The 24,823-nt window shown below is 57.6% G+C and overlaps 3 protein-coding genes across 6 annotated transcripts; 1 reads left to right on the top strand and 2 right to left on the bottom strand.

The window, feature by feature from the left end:
- Positions 1-194: 194 nt before the first annotated feature.
- MTHFD2 (methylenetetrahydrofolate dehydrogenase (NADP+ dependent) 2, methenyltetrahydrofolate cyclohydrolase) lies at positions 195-8,506 on the bottom strand. 2 transcript variants are annotated; one of them, XM_080370083.1, is made up of 8 exons: positions 8,133-8,506; positions 5,626-5,810; positions 4,636-4,758; positions 3,989-4,141; positions 3,797-3,904; positions 3,331-3,423; positions 1,858-1,983; positions 195-1,084 (listed from the first exon to the last, which is right to left on the bottom strand). In XM_080370083.1, the coding sequence occupies exons 1-8, from the start codon at positions 8,216-8,218 to the stop codon at positions 945-947; spliced, it is 1,014 nt and encodes a 337-aa protein (XP_080226209.1). In that variant the 5' UTR covers positions 8,219-8,506; the 3' UTR covers positions 195-944. The 2 variants fall into 2 exon arrangements, with proteins under 2 accessions (XP_080226209.1, XP_080226210.1); XM_080370084.1 differs by lacking the exon at positions 8,133-8,506 and adding an exon at positions 6,228-7,165.
- Positions 7,176-18,992, top strand: MOB1A (MOB kinase activator 1A). 3 transcript variants are annotated; one of them, XM_080370088.1, is made up of 7 exons: positions 7,176-7,276; positions 9,992-10,100; positions 14,412-14,578; positions 15,555-15,648; positions 17,427-17,560; positions 17,663-17,826; positions 18,353-18,992. In XM_080370088.1, the coding sequence occupies exons 2-7, from the start codon at positions 10,090-10,092 to the stop codon at positions 18,428-18,430; spliced, it is 648 nt and encodes a 215-aa protein (XP_080226214.1). In that variant the 5' UTR covers positions 7,176-7,276; positions 9,992-10,089; the 3' UTR covers positions 18,431-18,992. The 3 variants fall into 3 exon arrangements, with proteins under 3 accessions (XP_080226214.1, XP_080226213.1, XP_080226212.1); XM_080370087.1 differs by lacking the exons at positions 7,176-7,276; positions 9,992-10,100 and adding an exon at positions 11,869-12,012; XM_080370086.1 differs by lacking the exons at positions 7,176-7,276; positions 9,992-10,100 and adding an exon at positions 13,509-13,772.
- Positions 18,993-19,093: 101 nt separating this feature from the next.
- BOLA3 (bolA family member 3) lies at positions 19,094-21,770 on the bottom strand. The gene is made up of 4 exons (XM_080370089.1): positions 21,639-21,770; positions 20,384-20,507; positions 20,117-20,205; positions 19,094-19,205 (listed from the first exon to the last, which is right to left on the bottom strand). Exons 1-4 carry the CDS (start codon positions 21,675-21,677, stop codon positions 19,140-19,142), a joined length of 318 nt encoding a protein of 105 aa, XP_080226215.1. The 5' UTR covers positions 21,678-21,770; the 3' UTR covers positions 19,094-19,139.
- Positions 21,771-24,823: the final 3,053 nt, after the last annotated feature.

Below are 24,823 nucleotides of genomic sequence, written 5' to 3'. Positions count from 1 at the left end.
ACTGTGAGATGATGAAGATGCTGATGCTCAGCTCCTGGCTGAGCCTGGGGAGAAAGCCAGACCTAACCCTGCGCTGCAGGGGCAAAAGGGAGCTCACACTGCCAGGGCTTTAATAAACAAGTGCTGGGGCAGCTCTCCTTTTCTGGGAGAGGCAAAAGACTTAGTAATAATTTTAGAATGCAAGCAGGGTTGGGTTTTGTGTGTCTTTTCATCCTTTATTTAGAGTTAGCCTGCATTATTCACTACGTACTTGCACGCTTTACAATACAGTCCAGGAACCCTCCCTTGTACCCAGCACAGACACCAGCAGCCCTCCCCTCTTGTTCTTTGGTTAGGAAAAAAGGCTTTTAAAAGTTACCATCCAAATAGCGGAAAAAAAACCAACCCCAAAAGGCTTAGCTGCACACCAGAACACGTAACAGATCTGTCGCTGCCCAGAACCTCACACAGGCTGAGAAGAGACATATGGCTTTTTTTTTTTTTTTTTTCCCTTCAAGTAACTTCTACAGAAGAGCTTAACTCAAACCAAACAGCCAGCACTGACCAGAGGACTGCAGCACGAGTCAAACACGAGCAGTGTGGGCAGACTGAGCATTGCTGAGAACAGAACCACGAAGGCCATTGCTTTTGCACTGCTGGGATCGCCAACGCCACACAGAGCTCCCAGGACCAGGATCCCAACCGCTGCCTCGTCCCTGCAAGGGCAGGCGGCCGAGAAGAGCCAGCTTAAACGAAAAGCAGCTTTGCTAGCACGAGTAGGCCAGGAGTGTAGGTGCTTACACGTTAGTACAACTAATGTGCATATGCTTCAGCTTCCCGTAAATACCTGCGACTTCAGAATAGGCAATTCCACTTCCCATACAATAAATAGAAATATTGCATTTTCTATCGGCCTGTTTGGGAATCTGTTTGGAATGTTGTTTTCAGTGCTAAGGAGTCCCACGTTAAGCAGTTAATGCTTGCAGCTCTTTGGGTTTCAAGACCTTCTTGGCAGCAATGATGGTGTTCTTCATCAGCATGGCAACCGTCATGGGCCCAACTCCCCCAGGGACCGGAGTGATGTAGCTGGCTTTCTTCTTCACCCCTGCGGGAGGGAAAACTCAAGTTTAGCATCAGAGTCCTCTTTCCATCGCTTGTCAAGCTGGCTGGCTAGGAAGAAGCCACAACCTTCAGGATTGCCAGCTAAGGAAGAGTAGATTCCCAAGGTGGACTGTTTTCCCCACCTCGTTAGCCAGGGCAGGATGGAGCACACCCAAGTCCATCCACCCCCGCTACTGAGCAAGCCGAACTGCAAAGCCTGAGTTGGGGGAAAAGCTGAAAGCAAGCTCCAGCATCTGGATTTCTAGAACAGAAGTGCCAAACCCAAGACTTGATGTGGTCTTCACGCCCACCCTTGAGGGCAGCCTCAATAAACACTAACGATGTGAACATGCACCCTCTCTCTTTCTTCCAGGAGGAGGTTCTGGTGTCTTCCACCAGGCACCCAGCAGCCCATCTGGGCATCGCTGCAGCGGAGCTGTGAGCAAGGCCAGCGAGTAGCAAGCCAGAAGGTAAGTTTTGCCTGTTTTTATTTAAAAGCAGCGGTACGAGCAATGGACTGGAGCTACGAGGCAAAGCCACCTCACTGCTTCGGCTCAGGATGAGTCTCCTCTGCCTGGCAGCACCCAGCTTCCTCATGGCATACTACAGGGAGGAGGCTGCACCCTTGCATACGGTACAATATTGGATGCACCAAGCAAGAGAACACAAGCAAAAGTCCACACCTGCTCAGCTGCACGAACCGGGGCCTCCTCCCCCCTTTCTCAGCACATCTGGATGTTTCCTGCTACAGAAGCCGGGCGCGGAGCCTTCCCGTACCTTCAAAATCCACATCCCCGACCAGCCGCAGCTTGGCGGTGACAGGATCCTGCACTCTCGTTATTCCCACATCAATCACCGCGGCTCCTTCTTTGATCATGTCAGCTGTGATCAGGTTGGGTATGCCTGCAAGAAAACAGCACCAGACGCTCAGGGTGGTGCAGAACAGCCCCCCACCCCACCCCCCCGGCCCCCATGTTGTGTTTCCACCCACCTGGGCCTTCCTGCCCCACAGAACAGTTGGACTCGAGCTTGAGGGTCTTTCCTAAGTGACCCTATGGAACGCAGACCTACCCACCATGGTACAATCCAGCAAATCAGAGTGGTTTACCAATCGCCCCCGAGCGTAAAGAACTGGAATCCACCCCCAGGGAGCTGCTGGGACCGCAGCATCCTCTCCAAGCTGGAACTTTACTGCATTTCAAGTCTGCGGTTGTTCACGCAGCTCCAGCAACATTTTTGCACCCATGCTATGTCAGCGAGCTGGAGCAGCATCTGAGACCACCACAACCCATCTGAAACCACCACGAGCCAGCTCGGCAGAGGCCCTGGCTTCACCCAGGGGCTGAAAAACCCCCAGCAGGGCAGGGAGAGGGGGAGCAGCAGCAGCAGCTTGTGGTGGCTGAGCCCCCCTCCCAGGGTGGGGTGTGTTTGTCTGGTTCTGCCAGATCCTGTGGCCTCAGTTGACCCAGGGAGGAACTCCTTCCCCCCCTCCCCCTTAGTTAACCCTTTCATGCAAGGCTTCCTCTGCTCTGCCCACCACCTTTGGCGACTCATCTGACCCACCAGCAGCACTTCTGCCGTCGTCACGCGCGCTGTCACCTTCACCACCGCTTCCAATCCTTCCAGCCCCTTGTCTCTTCACACCCAATTTCCAACCCAATTTTCTCTCCTCCCCCCACACAGGCTCACACCCTGCTTCTGCTGCCAGACAGACACCCCAAGTCAGCTCAGCACCTCTAACGATGATCTACCTCCGTGCCAAGGATACAACCTGGAGAGGATTACACCTCCGAGTGACCCGAGGATGGCACTGCAGCTGTCCCCCAGCATTTTGACCACCTCTAGGTAAGCAGATGGCTTTTTTTTTTTTCTCCTCCTCCTCACATAAATACAGAGCTGTCTGCGTGCACAACGGGGCCTGTCTATAGCTGTTCTCCAGATCCAACCAGGTGCCCGCTGGCACAGCCAGCCCTCCTGCCAGATGTTATTTTACATTTCAAAGGTTTCCTTTGCTAGGAAGGGCAAGTCTGTGGCTCTGATGCTTAATTGCATGATAAATTGCCTGGCTCAAACAGCCCCTCGCCCACCATCCCAAGCCCTCACCTACAGCAGGTCTTGTCAGCCACCAGAGCTGCTTTAGATAAGGCACCAGGGCATCTGATGCCAGCGGCGTTGCCTCCTATGCGCAAGGATTGCCCCACGCAAACACCACGCCAGCGCCTTGCCCACGCAAGCGGAGCCGGGTCCTACCTGCTGCCGCTACCACAATATCAGCGCGGATTGTGTGTTGCTTCAGCTGCTCCTTGGGAGTGTAGCGGTGGGATATTGTCACTGTGGCATCACCTACAAGAGGGGGAGGCAGAGCTTTTTAACTCACATTTATTACCCAAACCGAGCCGCTTCTCCAAGTCTTCCCCCCTCTGGACCACCCATGTATTTATCAGAGCCCGATGACAAACCCCAGGGAGCAGCCCACGGAGTCAGAGCAGGGGATCTGGTACGGAAGAGGACAAGGACTCAATGAACAAGGCTCCAAAATGCTACAAGACAGACTTAAAGCGTGGAGTTAACTCCTCAACCTTGACCTGAGCCCACGGGGTGGGCCAGAGTTCCCGAGGCACTCCCAGGACGGCTGTAGGAGCCTGAAGAGGCCAGCAGGACAGGCAGAGGGTTTCCTTCTGCATCTGCCCAGGCTCCGAGACCACCAAGCTCCTACCTCCCGGCCGCTCGTGCCTGCCGTCCGTATGCAGCAACATGGCGATGGGCATGCCCACGTTCTTCGACCTGCCAGCCACCACCACATTCTTCCCCAGCGTCGGGATGCCTGCAGAGGCCAAGATGGGGATCTCTTCAAACAGACACGAGCTGGGGTTACGCCAGACAACAGCCAAACACTGCAGCAGCTTACCTGTTCTCTTAATGATCTCCCACACTCCCCACGGGGTAGCCGGCAGCATGGAGTCCTGGTCAAGGCACATGCGCCCCACGTTGATCACGTGAAAGCCATCAACATCTTTGTCTGGAGTCACAGCGTTGCAAATCCTGCGCTCGTCGATATGTTCTGGAGGAGAGCAGAGAGCTTTAACCCCAAGGATCAGCCAAAAAAAACCCCTAATCTCCGCAGTCAGCCAGAGCCCTGACCTGCTGCACCAGCCCCTTGCGGAGTTTGGAGGCTTCAAGCTACTCAAGACGTCTAAGCAAGGTCAAGGCTAACAGCTCCCAGCAAAAGGGGACTGGAACTGCTTTGGGACCACGTTGCTAATGCCGAGAGGGTATTTTTAGGCAGCTTCAAGTGTCACAACCCAGTTCAATCCTCTAGCTCTGGAAGCTGATACTCTCCACACAAGAATAGATTTCGGTGACCCACCCCTCCAGCAACTTAACTCCCACAGGCAGCTGGGTGATGGAGTAGCTGCATCACCCTCAAGTTGCATGGTGGCAGGATGCCACCTCTGGTGTCAGAGGACAGCCCCTGTGCTGCTCCTCTCCTCTGGCACATACAAACCCACAGAAAGTTTACGTACAAGTGAAACGGGTGGAAATCTAGCTACTCACCGGGTAAAGGAAGCTGTACCAGCAGGGCATCCACATTGGCATCGTTATTGAGTTTGCTGATCAGATCCAGGAGCTCCTCTTCAGTGATAGAGGCCGGCCTGAGGATGGTTTCACTGCTGATTCCTGCACAGCCATCAAAAGCGCCGCGTTAGAGCCACGTCTGAGCAAGCAGGACAGCAGTTTCCTTAATCCGTGCGGATTTAAGCTGTCCCGTTTCATTGCTCTACCAGATCTGTCAGGCACACACCAAGGATTGTGTGTTTTGTGCAACAACGAGCACCTCCCAGGCAGGAGACCCTCACAAGACTTGCGAGTGAGGGTTCAGGACCATTAGCATCAGTCTAATGACCTATTTGAATGCCAAGACCCTCCGCATGCAGGGAGGGCTTAGAGAAAGCCAACCAAGGCATGCTACAATGAAGATACAACTGCCCATCCTGCAGTCCCTTCCTGACACAGAAAGAAGGGGATGTCAGCCAAAAAAAAAAAGAAAAAAATCAGGCATCAGGAGCACAGAATGGAATGAAAATTAAACCATTTGTTGCCCCTAACCCCTTTCAGCACATTTCCTCCAGAAGCATACTTGGCTGAACACCAAGCAGGACCTCGGCTTGCAAGGCTGGCAGAAGTCGGAGGTGGCTGAATGATGGCTCCATCTCAGGCAGTTGAGGAAAAAAGGAAATCAGAGCCCTGTCTGTGCTGTACCTGGCCCTAGGAAGCCTGAAAATGCCAACTACAGAGCTTGACGTTTGCCCTGAAGGGTTCAAATGGCACAAAGCACGTGTCAGCCACATCTGTGAACTACAACCCCAGCGCAGTGATGAAGGCAGCCAAAACACCGCGGCAAACATGAACTGCCAAGCAGCTGAGGTGAGAAGCTGCCAGACAGATGCATCCCAGCCAGCTTCCCCCGGCACGGAGGACTCCGAACTCAGGGAAGATAAACCAGCCACTCGCTGCGCTTTCCTGGAGCGGAGCACAAAGACATACCAACATCGGCAGCTGCTTTGGTTTTGTTCAGTACGTAGGAGTGACTCGCTGGGTTTTCACCGACAAGAACGACACTGAGGTGGGGTCTCTTGTTTCCAGCCGCTACCCACTGCTCGACCTCGTGACGGGCTTCCTGCCTGATCTGCCGGGCCAGCTTCTTGCCAGAAATCACCACCGCATCGTTTCTGCAACAGATCAAGTGTTACCAGTCAGCATCATGAGGACCATCAAATCCAAACTCTGTGCAACGCAGACCAGGAGAAAAAAAAAAAAAAAAAAAAAGATGCCAACCACAAGCCAGGGTGGAAAAGGCTCTTTTACTGGAGCTCTTACAAGCTTATTGCACTTTTATGCAAATCACGTTAAGCAGCATATTTCAGTCTTCATTTACTGCCCAAAACCAGGATCAGCAAATGAGACTGCTGGAGAGCCCAAATTATTTGCGCAGCCTGAGAAAAGCATACACACTATTCTTCTCTGCAGGGCATAGTCTCCGTGTTTCTCGTTTGCCTGGCACGCGTTTCAAGCCTTAGCTCCCATTTTTAGGAAGGCAGTCACCCATCCCTGAGGAAGGCACGATCGCTTCGCTAAAAAGGACTTACATGAAGTAGAACTCGCAGAGCTTCCACCACCAGAGGTCTATCGAGTAATTCTGGCTGGTTGGACGTGGCGCAGGAGGCATGGCGTGCCACGCTTCCGCACCCAGCGCTGCTCCTCAACATCCTCATCCCCTAAAAATCCCTCGGTGAGACCGCTGGCCCATCAAGCATAGCACAAGCCAATCTCATGCCTTCCCCTGCTCAAGTAATCGCTGCCACCGCTACGGTCCTAGCTCCAGGCTGTTGAAGCTGGGCTGGGGGTACGGGGTGTCACCTTCCCCCGACAGGCTCCAACATCCAGCTGGAGCAGGAAGGACTGTTCATCAATCCAGCTCCTCGTGTGCACTTCTAGTCTAAATCGGTAACGGGATGAGCCAGTCCCTGCCAAATTCATTCCAAGCAACTGGATACCCTGCAGCAGTATATAGAAAGACTGGCGTGACCCGCAGCGAGCTGGGAGGCCACGGCTGCCCGCACCGCTGACGCTGGGTTTTCTCCCTCCAGGTTATCACTGTACCTCTTTCAACACTCTTCTCGTTCACCGGTGCCTTTGTGAGAGGATTCACTTCCAGACCTGACCGCAGCGCTGAAGCCTTGCCATGCCACCTGGCTGTCCAACCAGCGCCTCAAGCCCCCGGCCCAGTTATTCCCACCTCTTGGCTGGAACAGGCAAAGCTGTTCCCTACAGCTTTCCTGTCATTTATGATGTTTTCCCCAAATATTTCCAAAGCAGTTGCGAACACGACTCCACAAGCCACTCAACTTGCCCCAGGAATCCAGGGGACAATTGGCCCACAGGAGAAAGCCCAAGTGCCAGCTCCCCCCACCCCATCCCAGCAGAAGAAGCTGAACCGCTGCGGTTTCTCCGGAAAACTCCATCAGCTGCCTCAAGGAGAGACCTTCTCATACCAGGACCCACGCTGAGCCCAGCACTGCTGTCTTCTGACCTTCTCTAGGTCCCATCCTGATCCTGGAGCTCCAGGGCCAGCTGCCAACTGGGAAGAGCCACCATGAGAACTGCTCCGGACACGCCGGCACGGGGCAGCTGCAAGGTACCATCCCAGGGAGGGAATGGAAAAAGGAAAAAAGGGAAAGCCTTTTGCACGGATACTTAGATACTGAGGATCTTTTGCGCTTTCTTAATCCCTGCCCTATTCAAATATGTAGGTTTTTCCTCGTTTACTGGGAATTAAGTGGTACTTCATCCCGAAGAGCAACCACCCCAGGGAAACCTATTTAACAGCAACTGGGAAAACCCCAGCCCAGCGGCTCCCCAGTTCTTATCGTAGCTTCCCAGTTGAATTCCCATCCATCTGCTTAGATGTAAAAGAAATTGTGCCAAGCACCAGGCCAGCTGGGAAAAGGGGAACTCATCAAGCTGGAGACCCCCCCCATGCCCAGATCCTGCCTGAACCTTCCCCCTCGGTGGGGCTGGGGTGCCCAGCCTGGGCCCTGGGGGGGCGGGAAGCAGCACCAGCCCCCCGGGAGCTGCAGAGAAGCGGTGGGATGAGCAGGGAGGGCAGAGGAGGCCAGCGGGCGCCCCGTCCGGGGGATGCTGAGGGGGGCTTCGGCCCCTCACACCGCTCCAGCCCCGCGGAGCCTGTGGGCCGGCCCCCAGAGCCCCCCCTCCCCCCAGGGTGCGGGCAGGGCCGGGGCCCCCCTGCCCGGGCGGGGGGAGCCCAGCGCACCCCACGCAAGGCGGGAGCGGGATTTCATCAGCCTGCACCGCCCGGGATGGCCGCTGGGGGCCGCCCCGCTCAGCGCGGCACCGCAGCGCCGGGCTCCTGCCCAGGGGGTGCGGGGGGTCCGGGCCGGCCGCCCCCTCCTCAACCCATCCCGCGGCCGGGCGGAGGGGCCGGGCGGGCCCTGCTGCCCCCGCCTGCGGCCCCCGCCCTGGCCGGGCCGTACCTGGGCGCGCTGAGGTGCAGGCGGCGGCCGCGGGGGCGCAGGGCGGCGCAGCCGAGAGCGCGGAGCGGGCAGAGCGCGGTTGCCATGGCAGCGGCGGCTGTAGCGACGGTCACCTGGCAGGAGGCGGCACTGCGGGAGGCCGCTCCGCCCGCCGCCTTATATAGCGCGGAGGGTCCGGTCCCTCCCCTCCTGGCGGCCGGCGGCAGCCAATCGCCGCGGCGAGCGGCGCGGAGGGCAGAATTGAATGGTGGAGTGGAGAAAGGAGGCGGGGCGTGGCGGGCGGTCTTCGGCTGCGATTGGGGTAGGAGAGGCGCTCGGGAGAGGGTGTGGGCGGCGCGGAGAGAGAGGAGGGCGGTGATAGGTGGAGATGGGCGGGGCTTCGCCTCCCTAATTGGGCACGGCGGCGCTCATTGGCTGGGGTGAGGTCGGGGTTAGGGCTGGGGGTCAGGGCTGGGGGTCAAGTTTAAGGCTGCGGTTTGGGTGGGGGTTGGGCTGGTATTGGAGCTAAAAAGGACAATGGGATGGGGCAGGGATTGGGGCTGGGATTGGGGCTAAGGGAGAATGGGATCGGGGCACGTATTGGGGCTAAGAGGGGGAATGGGATTGGGGCAGGGATCGGGATTGGGATCAGGGCTAAGGGAGAATGGGATCGGGATTGGGATTGGGATCGGGTCTAAGGGAGAATAGGATCGGGGCTGGGATCGGGGGTAAGGGAGAATGGGATCGGGATTGGGATCGGAGCTGGGATCAGGGCTAAGGGAGAATGCGATCAGGATTGGGATCGGGGCTAAGGGAGAATGGGATCGGGGCTAAGGCAGAATGGGATCGGGATTGGGATCGGGATCGGGGCTAAGGGAGAATGGGATCGGGCCTGGGATCAGGGCTAAGGGAAAATAAGATCGGGATTGGGATCGGGGCTAAGAGAGAATGGGATCAGGATTAGGATCAGGGCTGGGATCGGGGCTGGGATCGAGGCTAAGAGGGAGAATGGGATAGGGGCGTGGACTGGGGCTGGGATTGGTGTTAGAGCTGGTGTCAGGGCTGGGATTTGAGTTAGGGCTAAATGTGGGGCTGGGATTGGGATGAGATTAGATGTAGGACTGTGAGTACATCTGAAACTGGGCTGCTGTTCGGGTTAGGCTTAGGCTTGGGTTTGGGACTGGGCAGACGCACACCAGGATGGGTAGTTTTGCGGCAAAATAAAGGGAAGATTTTCACTGCGGGTTGTCGCTGGTATCGTCTCACCCCTCCTTGGGCAGCGCAAAACCTGGGGGTTAGGCTGGAATTAGGGCTGAGAGAGGGAATGGGATTGGGGCTGGGATTGATGCTAGAGCTGGAGTTAGGGCTGGGATTGGAGTTAGGGCTAAATATGGGGCTGGGATCAGGGCTTGAGCCAGGCTTGAGCCTGCGATGTAGTTAAATATGGGATTCAGGTTGGGGCTAGAGTTTGAGTCTGGGATTGGGATGAGATTAAACACAGCACCGGGGTTAGGGTTAATTTTAAACTTGGTTTGGGGAGTAAGCTAACGTGCACAGGACAGGCAATTTAGCTGCTACAAAAATAGGGAAGATTTTCACTGCAGGATGTCACTGCTACCATCCCACCCCATCTCGAGCATCACAAAACCTGGGGTAAACCGGGCGCTCCCAGCTAGGAGCAATCCCGGCACGGCACGGCAAGAATCCAATCCCACACCTCTGCAGGCACGGGGTGGCCCTCCATCAGCATCCATCGATGATGAGAGGGAGCCGTTACTCACCATTTGTGTTTCTCCACCATTTTTGACCATGCTCTCCATGGGTGGAAAAATTAAACGCTCTTGTCCCAAACTAAATGCCGTCAATATATTTTTTAACAGATCCCACGTGGCATCGGGCAGCTCACGGCAATGGGTCGGGTCTGGACAGGCATAAACGATGCTCCCTGGTATCGTGGAGAAGGAAGCAAGAAACCTGCATGGAGAAGAGGTACAAGGAGAGTCTCTAAATCGTCAGGAGCCTGCACTAAGCGAGATGAGCCACCTCCCACACCTTTATTTTCCTTAGCTTTTCCCTACGTACCCTTTGGGCAGCCTTGGAGGTTTATCCCGAGGTCATTGAGGTGCTCAGTAAAGCCTGGAGAGGTTTTTATGGCTCCCTGAGCATTCAGGAAATACCGAGGATCACCAGCCGTGGTCCCACCAGAGCCAGCCCCACACTATGCCGCCTGTGAGAGCTGCCGGAGGTGGCCTGGCCACCAGCAAAAATAACCTCACAGCATTTATTTTAGTTTTTAACTTGTTTATAGTAGCCGTGGTCACTCCCTGGATTTAAAAGTAATTTTTTAGGTCGATAACAGCAGCTCTGTGCTAAGACGTAGGTTAGAGGAGTTGTGTATCTGCAAAAAAGGGGTAAAAAGCTGCAGAAATCAGCTCTGGGAAAAAGGTTTGACAAACTTGAGGATGTCTTGGGGGGAATTTCAGCTGTGAAGTTGGTCCCTACCGACAGCTTCGCAGGTAGCAGCCGGGGGCTCCGGGGCTGGGGGGTTGTACGGGCCCAACCCAGTGTGGCACTGAAGAAGAGATGCTGGGAGAAGGTGGTGGGGGTTATCAGGGAGGGTTGAAGGGGGGTGGGGAAGAGCATGTGAGTTGCAGAGGGGACCCTGCTGGGGGAAGAACTATGGTAGGGGGCTGCCCAGGCCCACGGGAAAGGGGCTCTGGGGGTTCCCAGGCCCCTGGAGAGGAGCTTTAGGAGTGCCCAGGCCCATGGGGGGTGTCCAAGACCATGGGGGTGCTCTGGGGTGCCCAGACCCATGAGGGGTGCCCAGGCCCATGGGAGAAGGCTCTTGGGGTGCTGAGGTCCTTGGAGAGGAGCTTCAGGGATTCCCAGGCCCATGGCGGGGGGCTGTGCTGGTGCCCAGGCCCACTGGGGGTACTAAGGGCCAGGGCAGGGGGGCTCTGGGAGTTCCCAGGTCTCTGGAGAGGAGTTTTAGGGGTGCCCAGGCCTCTAGGGGGTGCCCAGGCCCATGGAGGGGGGCTCTGGGGGTGCCCAGGCCCCCAGTAAGGAACTCTGGGGGTACCCAGGCCCATGGGGGGTACCAAAGTCTATGGGGGTCTCTGGGGGTTCCCAGGCCCCTGGAAAGGAGATTTGGGGGTGCCCAGGCTCCTGGAGAGCAACTTTGGGGGTGCCCAGGCCCCCAGTAAGGAACTCTGGGGGTACCCAGGCCCATGGGGGGTACCAAAGTCTATGGGGGTCTCTGGGGGTTCCCAGGCCCCTGGAAAGGAGATTTGGGGGTTCCCAGGCTCCTGGAGAGCAACTTTGGGGGTGCCCAGGCCCCTAGAGAGGTGCTTTAGGGGTGCCCAGGCCCATGGGGGCTACTGAGGCCTATAGGGGTCTCTGGGGGTGCCCAGGCCCCTAGGGAGCTGCTTCAGGGGTGCCCAGGCCCATGGGTGGTGCCCAGGCCCGTGGGGGCTACTGAGTCCTACAGGGGTCTCTGGGGGTGCCTAGGTCCCTGGAGAGGTGCTTTAGGGGTGCCCAGGCCCGTGGGGGGCGCCGAAGCCGGCACAGACCCACGTGGACATCAGCGCGTGGTGCTGTTGCCATGGTGATGGCGCCAAGCGAGGCCCCGCCCCTTTCCCCGAGGCCCCGCCCCTTTCCCCGAGGCCCCGCCCCTTTCCCCGAGGCCCCGCCCCTTTCCCCGAGGCCCCGCCCCTTTCCCCGAGGCCCCGCCCCTTTCCCCGAGGCCCCGCCTTCCGCAGCAAACCCTGCCCTCCGCGGAACTCTCGCGAGAGCCGGCGGTGGCGGGGCGGGGCCCGCAGGGAGCTGGGGCCGCGCGCGAGCAGCCGGCGGCGCCCCCGTCCCTTCAGCCCGGCCCGGCGCCCCTCGCCATGAGCTTCCTCTTGTGAGTGCCCGGCCCGGGGGGGCTCCGAGGGCAGGGGGGCTGCGGGAGGCTGCGAGGGCCTTTGGGGGGAAGGAGGAAGGGGAGTCTTTTGGGGAGGTGCTGCATGAGAGGCTTTGGCGGGGAAGGCCTCTGAGGGATGGCGTCTGTGAGGGGCTTTGCGGGGGTTGTGAGGAGATTTGGTGGGGGGAGGGCAGTTGGAGTTGGTCTGTGAGAGGTGCTGAGCGGGGGGAAGCGCTTGGGGGTGGTCTTGAAGGTTGGGACTGGAGGGGGAGGAAGGCTTTTGCGGGGGTTCCTGCGGCAGGGGATGCTGAGGGAGGCCTTGGGGGGGGCTGGTGAGTTCGGGAGTTTGTTGTTGGGTTTGGGGGCGTCCTGGGCCTTGAGGGAGGCTTTTGGGGTCCAGGGGATGAGAAGGGCCTTGCGGTGACACACTGGAGGTTTTAGGGGGAGCCCTGAGTGGCTTTGGACAGAGGCCCTGGGGGTCGGGGGGGGGGGTTGAGGGGGGTCCCTGGACCTGTATGGAGGGGGGAAGGCTTTGAAAAGAGTCCTTGGGGATGCATGAGGAGGGACCGAGGAAGACTTTGGGAGGAAGGCCTGGTGGGGCACGGGGAGGAGCGTGGTTCTGTGGAGGAAGCCCGGGGTGTGATGTTTTTGGGGGAGGCAGGCAGGGTGGGAGAGGGGTGACTTGCAGGGGTAGGGTCCCAGGTCGGGCTGTGGAGGGGGGCTGGCAGCCGGAAAGGGCTGGCAGCCCCAGGTTGGGTGGGTGCTATGGAAGGCTATTGGGGGCTGAATTTGGGGGCGGGGGTGAGGGGATGGAAAGCCTTTTGGGGGGCAGTCTTAGAGGGCAGGCTCTGGGGAAGGGTTCTCTTGTGAGGGTTAATCCCCTCCAGTTGGGGAGACTTTGAGGGGTTGGTCTTCCAGGGGAATTTGGGGAGGCCCTGAAGGGTGGGGGTGCTTGCAGGGATGTTCTGCTTTAGTGGCAGATATGGGGAGGGGGGCTTTGGGGGTGTGGGGCTTCCACCTGGGTGGACTTTGGGGACATGGGATTTCCACCTGGGTGGGCTTTAGGTGGGCCTTATCCTGCATCTGTGGACAAGCTCCGGTGCCTTGCCAAGGGTGCTGGCTGGTGCTTGTGTGAGGGGCTGCCCTCTGAGGTGGGGCAGGCCTGACTTGCAGGGGAAACGCTGTTAATTTGGTAGACCCGCAGGTATGTGGTGTAGAAAATGCATCTTTAACACGCTGCAGGGGATGGGCTGTTGCATACCTGTGTCATAGATGTGAAGATTTGTAAAGCGTGAGAGGGCTTCTGGCTCTTAAGGCCCGGTAGGTTCTGTGGACGAGGACTGGAGGCGTTTTGTGGCACCAGAAAGGGCTGGGGAGCCTCTCCCTAGGGCTGACGATGTGCTGGGTCTGCCTTTTGGGACCTTCCGCCTAGGGTCAGCAACGCACCGGGGCTGCGTTTTGGCTGTAGCGGGAGGCAGCGGCTTGGTTTAAGAGTGAGCTGGATCTGAAGGTCTTTCATTTCCGCACCAAGCGTTGCGCATAAACAAGAGTGTGCAAAGCCTTCGGGTTGCAGCAGGAAGCTGCCGCGAGGTGTGTGTCACCCCAGCGCGTCCGGTTGTGTGCAACGGGGCCGGGATGCCGCCAACGCCAAGCAGCACACGCCGGACAAGCCCGTTTTCCCCAAGCTTTGGCCCTGGCCATCCTGCTTATCCTCGCTCAGGAGCAGAGAGCTGGCGGGGGCTGAAAGTTAACATTTTGAGGTTGAGACGTAGCGAAATTCATGCAGGTTTTGGCAGCGTTGGGCTGTCTGGGGAGAGGCTGCAGTGCTGGTGGCCCCGTCGGAGGGATGGGGGGAGTTTGGCCAGGAGCTGTGCGATGGCTTGGCTGCTGAGCGCAGCTGTCGGTGCAGCACAGTAAGGGAAGATTACGGTGGCGATTTGCATTTCAGGGCTGGAATCTATTAAGTCGCTATTTTTAGCAAGCTGTTTCCTACGGTGTGTTTGAGCGCTTGGCATCTAATATGTGCCGCTGTCAGACTGACCTAGTGGCAGTCGGCCGGTCGTTTCGTTCCCTGGCAGAGTTACGTGGGCTTTCCTTTCTGCAATCGAAAGCAACTGTTGCTTGATGAGTCTTTGGGCCTTTGCGTAGGATGTTTGATTTTTTTTTTTTAAAAAAAAAGGGCAGGCGAAAGGGGGAGGTGTGCAGGGAGCTTTTTTTGTGACACCGACTGAAACACCATGGCTTGCACGTAGGATCTGTTCCCCCGACGGCAGGGGAGACGGGGAAGGGCCGGTGTCACCCCGATTAAAAGTGCCGTATGCCAAGGGGTAACAGGGGAAGTATTTCTGGGAAGGGAACGCTGCTAAAGGACTAACTGGAAATGTTTTCTCTCGTGTCAGTGGGAGTCGATCTTCGAAAACATTCAAACCAAAGAAGAATATTCCCGAAGGCTCCCATCAGTATGAACTCTTGAAACATGCAGAAGCGACTCTGGGGAGCGGTAACCTTAGACAAGCGGTTATGTTGCCGGAGGGAGAGGACCTTAATGAGTGGATCGCAGTTAACAGTAAGCCCTGTGAAAGAGGGACCCACCCAAAAGCATGGAGGTGGAGTGGAAAAACTGAAAATCTCTGGGTTTTATCCTGATAAAGAACCTCAAAATTCCCCAAATGAAATTCTTACCCCAGGCATGCTCTATTTAGGTAACTGAATTGAGATAAAGGGAAAGTAAGCGGCGTGACGTGCCAACAGTGGTCAGGCCCCGCACCAGAGGGGCGTTGCGCTCCAGAAGCGAGAAACAAACCTGTGCCATTGTGGTTTTGGGGTGGGTTTTTTGACTTCAGACTTGCAAAATTATTAGTTCTGTGAATGGTTGGGTTTGTACCGGGGAGTAAGCCCCAGGTGTCAATACTTGGTTAACACTGTCGGCTGCAAAAACGGTGGCAGCAAACAGTCCAGGGAAAAAGCAGAATGCTTTTCTCCGTTGAACCCTACGTTTGTGGAGGTTTTTTTGGTTCTATTTTCGTTTTATTATTGCTGTGTGCAGAGCTGAAAAAGCCAAATACTGCAAATTTATTTTGCTTTTAGCACTTGCTCTCCCTGGCCTTGAACTTCATTCCTTTGAAGACTGGAGGAGGAAAAAGTAGTTTTGAGCAATGGAAGGCAGTGAGTTAGGGGTTCAACCTAAGGAAGGTGTCTCCAGGATTATCAAAATCAATCAGGTTTTTGAGGTATGTTTTTAAAGGTGCCTGGAACCTAAAGCAGTCATTTCCAAGGTACGGGAGGCTAATGGAGCTTCGTGCTGTATAAATTGGTTAGAGGCGGTAGCCAGACGGTGGAAAAATTGACAGAGCAATCCGAATTCCTAGATGATCAAAATGTTTTGTCCATGTGTTGTACAGAAGGGGGGGGAGAGTTTTGTGGGACGTTCATCCCCACAACGGTGATCCTCGGAGGCTGCGTCAGCTGAATGAGAGCACACCGGTGCTCCGGTCCGCTTTGTGTTTGCATTTTTGAGTAAACTGGCTGCGTTTCCTTTCCAGCGGTGGATTTCTTCAACCAAATCAACATGCTGTACGGGACCATCACGGAGTTCTGCACGGAGGTGAGCTGTCCGGTCATGTCCGCAGGACCAAGGTACGGAGTTTACCGCGGGCTGTGGCCGCAATTCCTACGCGGGGAAGTACGCGAGTGTGCAGGTTGCTCAAGCGTGTGTAGAAAGACTCCAGAAAGAGGCTGGGACGTGTCCGGATCAGGTTGAGGCGCAGCATCATGCTCCCAGGTGTCATTTACACACACATGAAGCCACACAGTCTTGTCAGAGAGGCTGTGTGGCGTCGGTAGCTGTCGTTTGGTCTGTCCATTGAACGTCTGTCCAGGGGAAGCACAACTGGGGATCTCTTTTCCCCCTGTCGATCGGGTTTGGAAAGATGTGATGTTGAAATGGTTTGTTTTAAAGAAAAGGAGAGATCTAACCTGACTGGAAGTGTCTGGTCTTGCTGTCGGAGTCTCACAGTAACCTCTACGATGTGCTGCCTTGCAGAGCCAGTGTTCTAAGAGGCTGTAGCGGGGTTTTTCTAAGCACGAGCAGTTCTAAAGCTGCCGCTGCCAGCGTGGGGTGTGAGACGGTGCACGCTCGGGTTGGTTTACGGTGTGTGTGACGGGGTGAAGAGAGCAGCCCAGCACCACTGTTGTTGTGGAGAGTTCAAGCTGGGAAGGGAACCTCATGCTTATCAAGACTGGCAGGTGCAGGAGGGAACGGCTAAGCATCTTTGGGGTCCTGTGATCCCTACGCCTCATCGAGGCTGGTATTGTCTAAAATGTTAACACTTATCCCAGTGCAGAAAAGAGCATGGGGGAGTGCATGTCGTCCCAAGGCGCTTTTAGGGGCTGGTGTCCCTTGATTTGCGCTGGCACCCAGGCGAGAAGCGTGGGCGGTGGGCTTTGGGGGGCACATTTAGCTGGCTGACGTGCAACTACTTTGTAGAGGAAGGTCGGAGCAGCGCAGGCTCCGTTGTTTTTAGGAGGTGCAAATACCTGCAGGGAGAAGACTTAGTAGGCGTTGGTTCTGTGCTTGTGTGTTTTGCCGAGGGGAAGCTACAGCAGGGTATCTCACTCATACGGTTGCTCGAGGTTCTTGGGGCAGCAGCATGACGTCTGGCTGGTGGGCAGTATTTTTAGGGTGCTGTGTAACATCCTGCCTCGCTTTTCTACTCACAAGTATCTGGATTGCAAGTTCTCATTTCTATATTCGGGGACGTTTCCTGTAACGACTTCCTGTTTAAATGGCACTGTTGTGACCTACGACAAGTGAAAACAGAGGCGACAGCCAAAACGGAGGGGGGGGGGGGGGGGGATGTTCCTTTGCTTTTTTAGGGTTTTTGCAAAAGATCTCGGAGAAAGCAGGTTGCGTTGTCACGTGGCATGACAGTCCACGTCCGCCCGGTTCGGAGGAGCCGTGGGATCGGTGAGCACACGTGTCGATTTGACCTGGTGGCTTCCAAGAGCCTTTGGCTAACGGGCAGCCCCCGGGGACGGCCTCTCAGAGAAGTTGGCCGTCTTGGGGAGAGGGAGTGTCAGATTCCTGGAGACTGTCAGAAAGCCAAAGGTGAATTAACTGGGCTGGTGGGCGATGGCCCAGACGCTTCCTCTTTGGCCAGGTTTTGTCTCATTTTAAGGAAATGTTGATGTCAGAGGAGGTTGCCACAAAGTGGCTGAAGTTCTGTTTTGAGGGTCAAACGCTGCCTCTTGTTGCTTTGTGCTTGGGGAAACTTGATAAAGCAAAACGTTGCTCTTGTCGCTTTGAGGAGTCCGAGTGTCTGGGATCCTCTGAGATAAGCGGGAAGCCATGGCGCCTGAAAATGCAGTTTTTCCTCAGGGAGCCAAGAATTTATTTCCCTTCCCTCTCCCCGCAGGTACGAGTACCACTGGGCGGACGGCACCAACATAAAGAAGCCGATCAAGTGCTCAGCTCCGAAGTACATCGATTACTTGATGACATGGGTGCAGGACCAGCTGGATGACGAAACGCTCTTCCCTTCAAAGATCGGTAAGCGTGACAGAGCGGGCCTCTCGTATGGGACCGAGATGTCTCGCTTCGGTATTTCCCATGGAACTGAAGGACTCGTCCGTGTGGGTTGGTGCATTTCAGGCGTCCCTTTTCCCAAGAACTTCATGTCGGTGGCCAAGACGATCCTGAAGCGGCTGTTCCGCGTCTATGCCCACATCTACCACCAGCACTTCGATTCCGTCATGCGGCTCCAGGAGGAGGCCCACCTCAACACTTCCTTCAAGCACTTTATCTTCTTTGTGCAGGCAAGTTGCAAAGCGGCGGCCTCTGGGGTTTCTTCTTCCCCGTTTGCTTTTAAAGGGAGCTGGACTTTAGGCGCCACCTCGCTCTTTGAAGATCTACAGCTGTGGCGTGCGCCGGAAGATACGCTCAGCTCACACCCTGCGTACCGTGCAAATCATGCAGCTGCAGCGCTGTGGGTTTGGTTTTTTGGTGGTTTGTTGCTTTGGGTTTTTTTTTTTTTCTCTTTTCAGGAAGCGTGGCCAAAGTCAGCTGTAAATGCTCAAATTTCCCTCGGTTTTAGCTATCGGCCTGCAGCTAAAGAAACCGGGCTTGGGGGTTTTTCCCCCCTCACCAGTATTTTAACAGCCTGTTCGGTGACTGCACGTGTGACTTGAGCAGCACAGTAGAAAAAGTGGTGTTGCCCTGAAATGCTTGAACTTCTCGGGGCGAGGCAGCTGCAACCCCCAACACGCGTGCGGTGGCCGGATGTGTTTCCCTCAGAGCTGAGTGGCACCTTTAGTTTTCGTGTTGCTTTTTTCCCCCTGCCAGGAATTCAACTTGATCGACAGGCGGGAGTTGGCGCCTCTGCAGGAACTGATTGAGAAGCTGGGCTCCAAGGACAGATAAAAACTTTCCCCGGAGGACCCTTTGGCTGCTCCTTTCCGCTTTGTACGCCAGCCACTTCTACGCTTCACCTTCTGCGATGCAAGCTGTCCTCCGAGGCCGAGCATCATTTCTACTCTGCAGCAGCGACAGCCTGTGTTGTTTTAAAACTTGCTGGCTGTGATGTGCCCCGCGTAGTCCGCTTCATTTTCTAGGCGACACGCAAGAACCACAGTCTGGTTGAAGACGGGACTTGGTTTTGTTCCCCGCAGGCATGGGGTGAAGTTCCGAGTGCCGCACGGCTGCTTTCTACTCCCAGAGGCAAAGTTTGTTTTCCCTCTGGCCCCCACACCACAGTGCTCGGCCTGTGAGCAGCGCGGCTCTGCTTATTTTTGGATAAAAGAGGTGCACTTTGGCCCAGAGCCTTAAGCTCTCCTCTGGCAGCAGCATTGGCAGGGGGAGGAAAAAAAAGTGCCTGGTCTGAGGGGAGCCTGTCCCTGGGCTGAGAAGAGCAGCTCGCTCTCTGGTGTTCCCAGGGGCAGCAGCAGTGGGTGGCCCGGCAATAAAATAAAACTTTTCTCTTCCAGCCGAAGGGGAGCTGTCTCTTCTTCTCCCCCTGCCTCCCCCTTGTGCAGACCCCACCTCCCCCAGCCCTGCACAGGTGCCTTAATTGAAAACGCAGCACTGGGGGGGGAGGCAAGAGCATCTTTATTGCAGGGTCAGGACACGAGGGTCAAGGCTTGGGTGTGGAGGTGAAGATGCGCAGTCCATGCATGCTCTTGATCTCCTCACTCAGTGCCTGCAACAGACAAGCACCGGCACGGAGGGGTTGGGGAGCCCTGTGCACCCCCTAAATGGCTGATTGAGCTACAGCTGCACTATTCAAATTCCCACAGCGCGCACACACTCCACAGAAAGCTGGAGCTGCAGCTCAAAAGTGATGCAGCACCTTGTTCCAGCGCTCGGTGTGTGCAGGCAGCGCAGCGAGCCCAGGTTAGCCCTGCAGTGCCTGGTGGTGTTTATTTTTGGGGAGGAGAGGAAGGGCAGGCTGAGACACACCCGTGCCTCCAGGCCATGGCAAAAGGCCCAGCTGGGAGTGCTGCACACCCACCCCCCCAAAGGAATGGCTGCGCTGTGGATTTTGGGGGGGGAAGGGCAGGTTTGCTGTCAGCATGCACACACACCCCAATTCCCTCACAGCACTTGGTGGGTGTGCACGCAATCGTGCTCCGCAGCCTGGTGCCCTACTCTGCTAAGTGTAGCTCACTCGGGGGGGGGGGGGAAAGCTACACTCTGTATCACCAGGAAGGACAGATGGACTGTGCTGTAAGAGAAGCATGTGCAGGCACAGCATTTATCCTCTGTGTGCAGCACCACAGCGCTGGCACCGAGTGTGCGCACACATGGCACTACACGGGGAAGCAAGAGCTACGCTACTCAGGCATCCGCACAGCGCTCCCTGCGTGTGCAGCACATGACTGAGCATGCCACAGTCGGGCACTGCACTTGTGCAGTGATTCAGCGTGCACAACTATCAGAACTGGCGCTGTGCACGCACGGTCAGCGTGTAAAAGAGCGCAGCGCTGCCTGCAGTGTGCTCAGCAACACAGGCGGCACACTCGGCTGTAAGCGCTGCGCACACGCACAGCTCCAAGTGCCACACACACGCTGTGCCCGGGTGCAGTCGCCCCCCCACCAAGCCCCCCTCACCTGGTTCACCATCTGGTGCTGCTGCACCGTTCGCTTGTCCTTGAAGTCCTCGGACTCAATGTGGATTTCGTACATGGCACCGCAGCCACCTGCAACAGTAAAAGCGCAGCAAACGCTTCAGTGGGAGGTCCTTTGTGCCCCCATGCTCCTGATCCTTCTGGGGGTCCTACAGCAAGGGGGGGTGGGGACAGACACGACTCCTCCCTCACAAAGCGCAGGGATGGTTTGGGACAGGGCGGGGAACAAAATAAAGCGCTTTCTCCGTACCTGAGATATCCACGACTCTGATGGCGGACGCGCGGGGGAACTTCTCCCGCAGGACCTGGGTCACACGGGCCTCCCCGTCCGTCTGCGAGGTGAAGCCGCGCCGGGAGCCGCAGCGCAGGAGGAGCTGGGCGGGGGGGGGGGGGGGCAAAAAAAACACTAGGGGGACCCTGCAGGAGACCCCCCTTGTGCACATGGGCAGAGCACCAATATCACCAGCAGCAGGACACCACTGGGAGATGGGGCGGGGGGGGGGGAAGGGGCATACTGCCTTCACCAAGAGAGTGTACTGGGGTGGGGGGGGGGGCGGGGAAGGCTGCCTTCACCAGCACCAAGGAGGGGGTCACCGGAGGAGGGGGTGAGGGGAAAGCTGGCTTCACCAGCACTGCAGGTGGAGGGGGCTGCCTTAACCAGCACCAAGGGGGGGCTGCTTTCACTGGCACTGGGGGAGGGGCTGCCTTCACCGGGTGGGAGTGGTGTGTACTGGGGGGGGGGGGATTGTACCGAGGTTGGGGGGAGGGACAGGCTGCCTTCACTGGGGAAGGGGCTTACCGGGGGGAGAGGCTGCCTTCACCGGGGGGCCGGTTGTACCCGCGGGGGGGGGGGGGGGGGGGGAAGGTGGTAACCAGGGCGGGGGGGGGAAGAAGGCTGATTTCACGGGGGGGGGGGGGGGGGGACGACCGGGAAGGGGCAGGGGAAGGCTGCTTTCACCGGGAGGGGGGTACGGGGAGGAGGGGAGGAAGGCTGCCTTCATCGTGGGGGGGGGGGGCGGGTTACCGGGAGGGGTCAAAGAAGGCTGCCTTCACCTTGGGGGGGCGGGGGGGGGGGGGGGGGTGGGGGGTGAGGGTACCGGGAGGAGCGCGGGGGAAGGCTGCCTTCACCGGGGCAGGCTGTACCGGGACGGGGGAGAAGGCATCCTTCACCGGGGGGCGAGGTACTGTGAGGCGAGGGGGGAAGGCTGCTATCACCAGCCCCCGAGGGGGGTGAGGGTCGCGGGACAGAGGGGGGGGGCCGGCACTTACCGCGCGGGCGGGGGCAGCCCCCCCGCCGGGCACTCACCGCGCGGAGGCGCAGGCCGCACCTACCGTCACCAGGGGGGGGACGGGGACGGACGGACACACACAGAGGGAGACGCGGGAAGACGGACGGGGACACACACACACACACACACCCCCCAGCACTGGGGAGTGTCTCGGACAGCGGACAAAGGCCCCCACCCCTAACCCCGGCCGGGGGGGAAGGACGGACGGACACGCACCGGCCCGCGGCAGAGCAGCCCCACCGGCACCGCCGCCATGCTGCGCGACGCGCGCGCCCGACCCGCTACGGGCAGCGGGAAGGGTCATCCGGCGCCCAGCCAATCGCCGCGCGTCTCGCTGCAGGGGGCGGGGCCGCTACAGGGGGCGGGGCCGGGGCGGCACCAATTCTGCCGCAGCGACCCCTGCCGCTTCGGAGGATCCTGGCGGGAGCCGGTCACTGCAGTCACCGCCGGAGGGGGAGGGGGGGCTGACATCCCCTCAGTCAGGGCCCCGTCCTGCTCCCCCCCACCCCCCCATAAAGGCCTCACCCTGCCCCCCTCCCCCTCCCAGGGCCCCATCCTGCCCCACCCCACAGACAAGCCCCCATCCTGCCCCCCCATCCCCCCGACAGGGCCCCATCCTGCCCCCCCCCCCCCCCCACAAACCCCCATCCTGCCCTCCCCCCCCCCCCAACAGACAGGGCCCCATCCTGTTCCCCCATCCCATACCCAGTGCACCATCCTGCCCCCCCATCCCATCCCCCCATCCCATCCCCCCATCCCATCCCAGGGCCCAATCCCACCTCCCCAACAGACAGGGCCCCATCCCCCACCCCCCAGGGCCCCATCCTGCCCCGCTTCCCCAGCAGGAAACAGAACGCGGGGGCTGCGTGTTGAGTGCAAAAAATAAATATAAAATTTATTAAAACACCCACAATATTTTAAAGATATCAGGAATAATACATTTCGCGACCTGGCCGGCCGCGCGTAACTTAGAATAAAATACAAATTAAAAAAAAAAAAACAACAACAAAAACAAAACAAAACAAAAAAAACCCAACAACAAAACAAAACAAAAAAAACCAAAACCAGGGAAGGGGGGGTGGGTAGGGAGGGGGGAAGGATCCAAACTTGCAATTTTTAGGCATCCTAAAAAATAAATTTACCAAAACACTGGGGGGAAAGGGAAAAAGAAAAGGGTGTTAAGGGTGGGGGCGGGGAAATAAACAAACCACAAAGAAAGGGGAAAAAAAAGAAACAGGAAAAAATTATACAAAATAAAATTATCAGCATAAATTTACTGTCCTAGAAGTATCTACAGTTTAATACACATTAATCCTATTGCCTTGAGACATGGGAAAAAAATCTACCGGTCCTCGATCCGCCCCGGAAAAAAACTTCATTTCAAGTAACCACAGTCCCGAGCCGACCAAGAAATCTTCAAGTGTGAATTTTTCGGAGCCGCCAGGACACCCCGCGGTGTCCCCTTCCCTCCGCCTGCCGCCGTCCCACCTCCCCTCCTCAATGATCCCAAAAAAATAAAATCCCACCAAACCCAACAAAACCGCCAAAAAGAACCCCCCCGCCTCCGACCGAATTCCCAAATCTGAGAAGAAACGGCGCTTAAATTTTCAATTTTTCAAAGATTTTTTTTTTTTTTTTGGGGGGGGGGGCTGCAAAAACCCACCTGTCATTCCCCCCCCCCCCAAAAAAAAAAAATATCAAAATAAATTGCTCCTGGAAGAAAAATGAGGCTGCAATTCCGGCGGTTTGGTAATCCCTGAAGGATGCGGAAAAATGAGGAAAAAACCCGGGCAGAAAGGGATTAAAGGAGGAGGGGCGGGGGGAATTAAAATAAAAATTAAGGAAAAAAACACCGCTGCGAAAGGATCCCTGATTTCGGAAAGATTCGCCCCGATTTCGCTTGCCTTCGCTGCCGGGGCTTGGGGGGGGTTGAGGTATTTGCCTTGGTTTGGGGGGTGCGCGGGGGCTGCTGCCCCAGCGCCAACGGGAAGCCAAAGGGGAAGAGAGTAGCACCAATAAACCCCAAAAAAATGAAAAAAAAAAGGAAAAGAAAAAGGGGGTAGGGCAAAAAAAAAGGGAAAAAGAACAAGAGACGGGCAGAAGCGGGATGCCCGGCTGAGCCCTCACCGTGGGGGGACACCGGTGATTTGGGGAGGGGAATGAGCCCAAGCGTGGTGCTGAGCGCCGGGGGCCGCAGTGCTGGGGCACGGTGCCAGGAGGGGTCCCGGTGATGGGGGTGTGGGGTGGGCACCGGCAGCGCACGGTGCAGGGGGGCTGAGGGGCGGCTGGGCACCGCGTGCCGTGCTCATGCTCCGGCACCGCGGTGAAGCACCGTGCCCAAGCGCCATGGGGTGCGTGATGCCGAGCGCCATGTCCGTGCGTGGCGGGCGAGCGCTGTGCCCAAGTGCCACGGTCAAACACCGTGTACGTGCATGGCGAGCAAGCACCGTGTCCAAGCACCACAGCCCAGCACCGTGTCCACACGTGGTGGGCGAGCACCGTGCCCAAGCACCACAGCTGAGCACGGTGCCCACGCACGGTGAGCAACCACCGTGCCTGAGCAATGTGCCCAAGCGTCACGGCCAAACACCGTGTCCACGCGTGGTGGGTGAGCACCGTGCCCAAGCGCCATGGGGTGCGTGGTGCCCGAGTTCCACGACTGTGCCAGGGCACCGTGCCTGAGCGCCACGTCCATGCATGGTGGGTGAGCACTGTGCCCAAGCACCACAGCTGAGCGTCGTGTCCGTGCATGGTGGGCGAGCACTGTGCCCGAGCACCACAGCCGAGCACCGTGTCCATGCACAGTGAGCAACCACCGTGCCTGAGCACCGTGCCCAAGCGCCACGGCCGAACACCGTGTCCCTGTGTGGTGGGCGAGCACGGGCCCAAGCACCGTGCCCAAACGTCACAGCCAAGCACCGTGCCCATGCATGGTGGGCGAGCACCGTGCCCAAGCACCACACCTGAGCACGGTGCCCACGAATGGTGAGCAACCACCGTGCTGAGCAATGTGCCCAAGCGTCACGACCAAACACCGTGTCCACGCGTGGTGGGTGAGCACCGTGCCCGAGCGCCATAGCCAAACACTGTGTCCACGCGTGGTGGGCGCGCACCGTGCCCGAGCACCACATCTGGAGCATGCCCAAGCACCACGTCCATGCGCCATGCCCTCGCACCGTGCCCTTGCACCGTGCCCTTGCACCGTGCCCAAGCACCCTCCCCGTGCCCATGCATCCTGTTCAAGCACCGTGTCTGTGCACCACAGCTGTGCACCATCCCCGAGCACCGCAGCTGTGCACTGTGGCTGCGCACCATGCCCCAAGCACCGTGTCTAAGCACCATAGTCATGCACGGTGCCAGAGCACCGCATCCACATACCATGCCCTTGCACCGTGCACGTG

The sequence above is a fragment of the Falco punctatus genome (assembly GCF_963210335.1).
Source record: "Falco punctatus genome assembly, chromosome: 20".
Taxonomy (NCBI): domain Eukaryota; kingdom Metazoa; phylum Chordata; class Aves; order Falconiformes; family Falconidae; genus Falco; species Falco punctatus.
The sequence above is the reverse complement of the archived record's forward strand: the minus strand, read 5'-3'. Positions and strand labels throughout refer to the sequence as shown.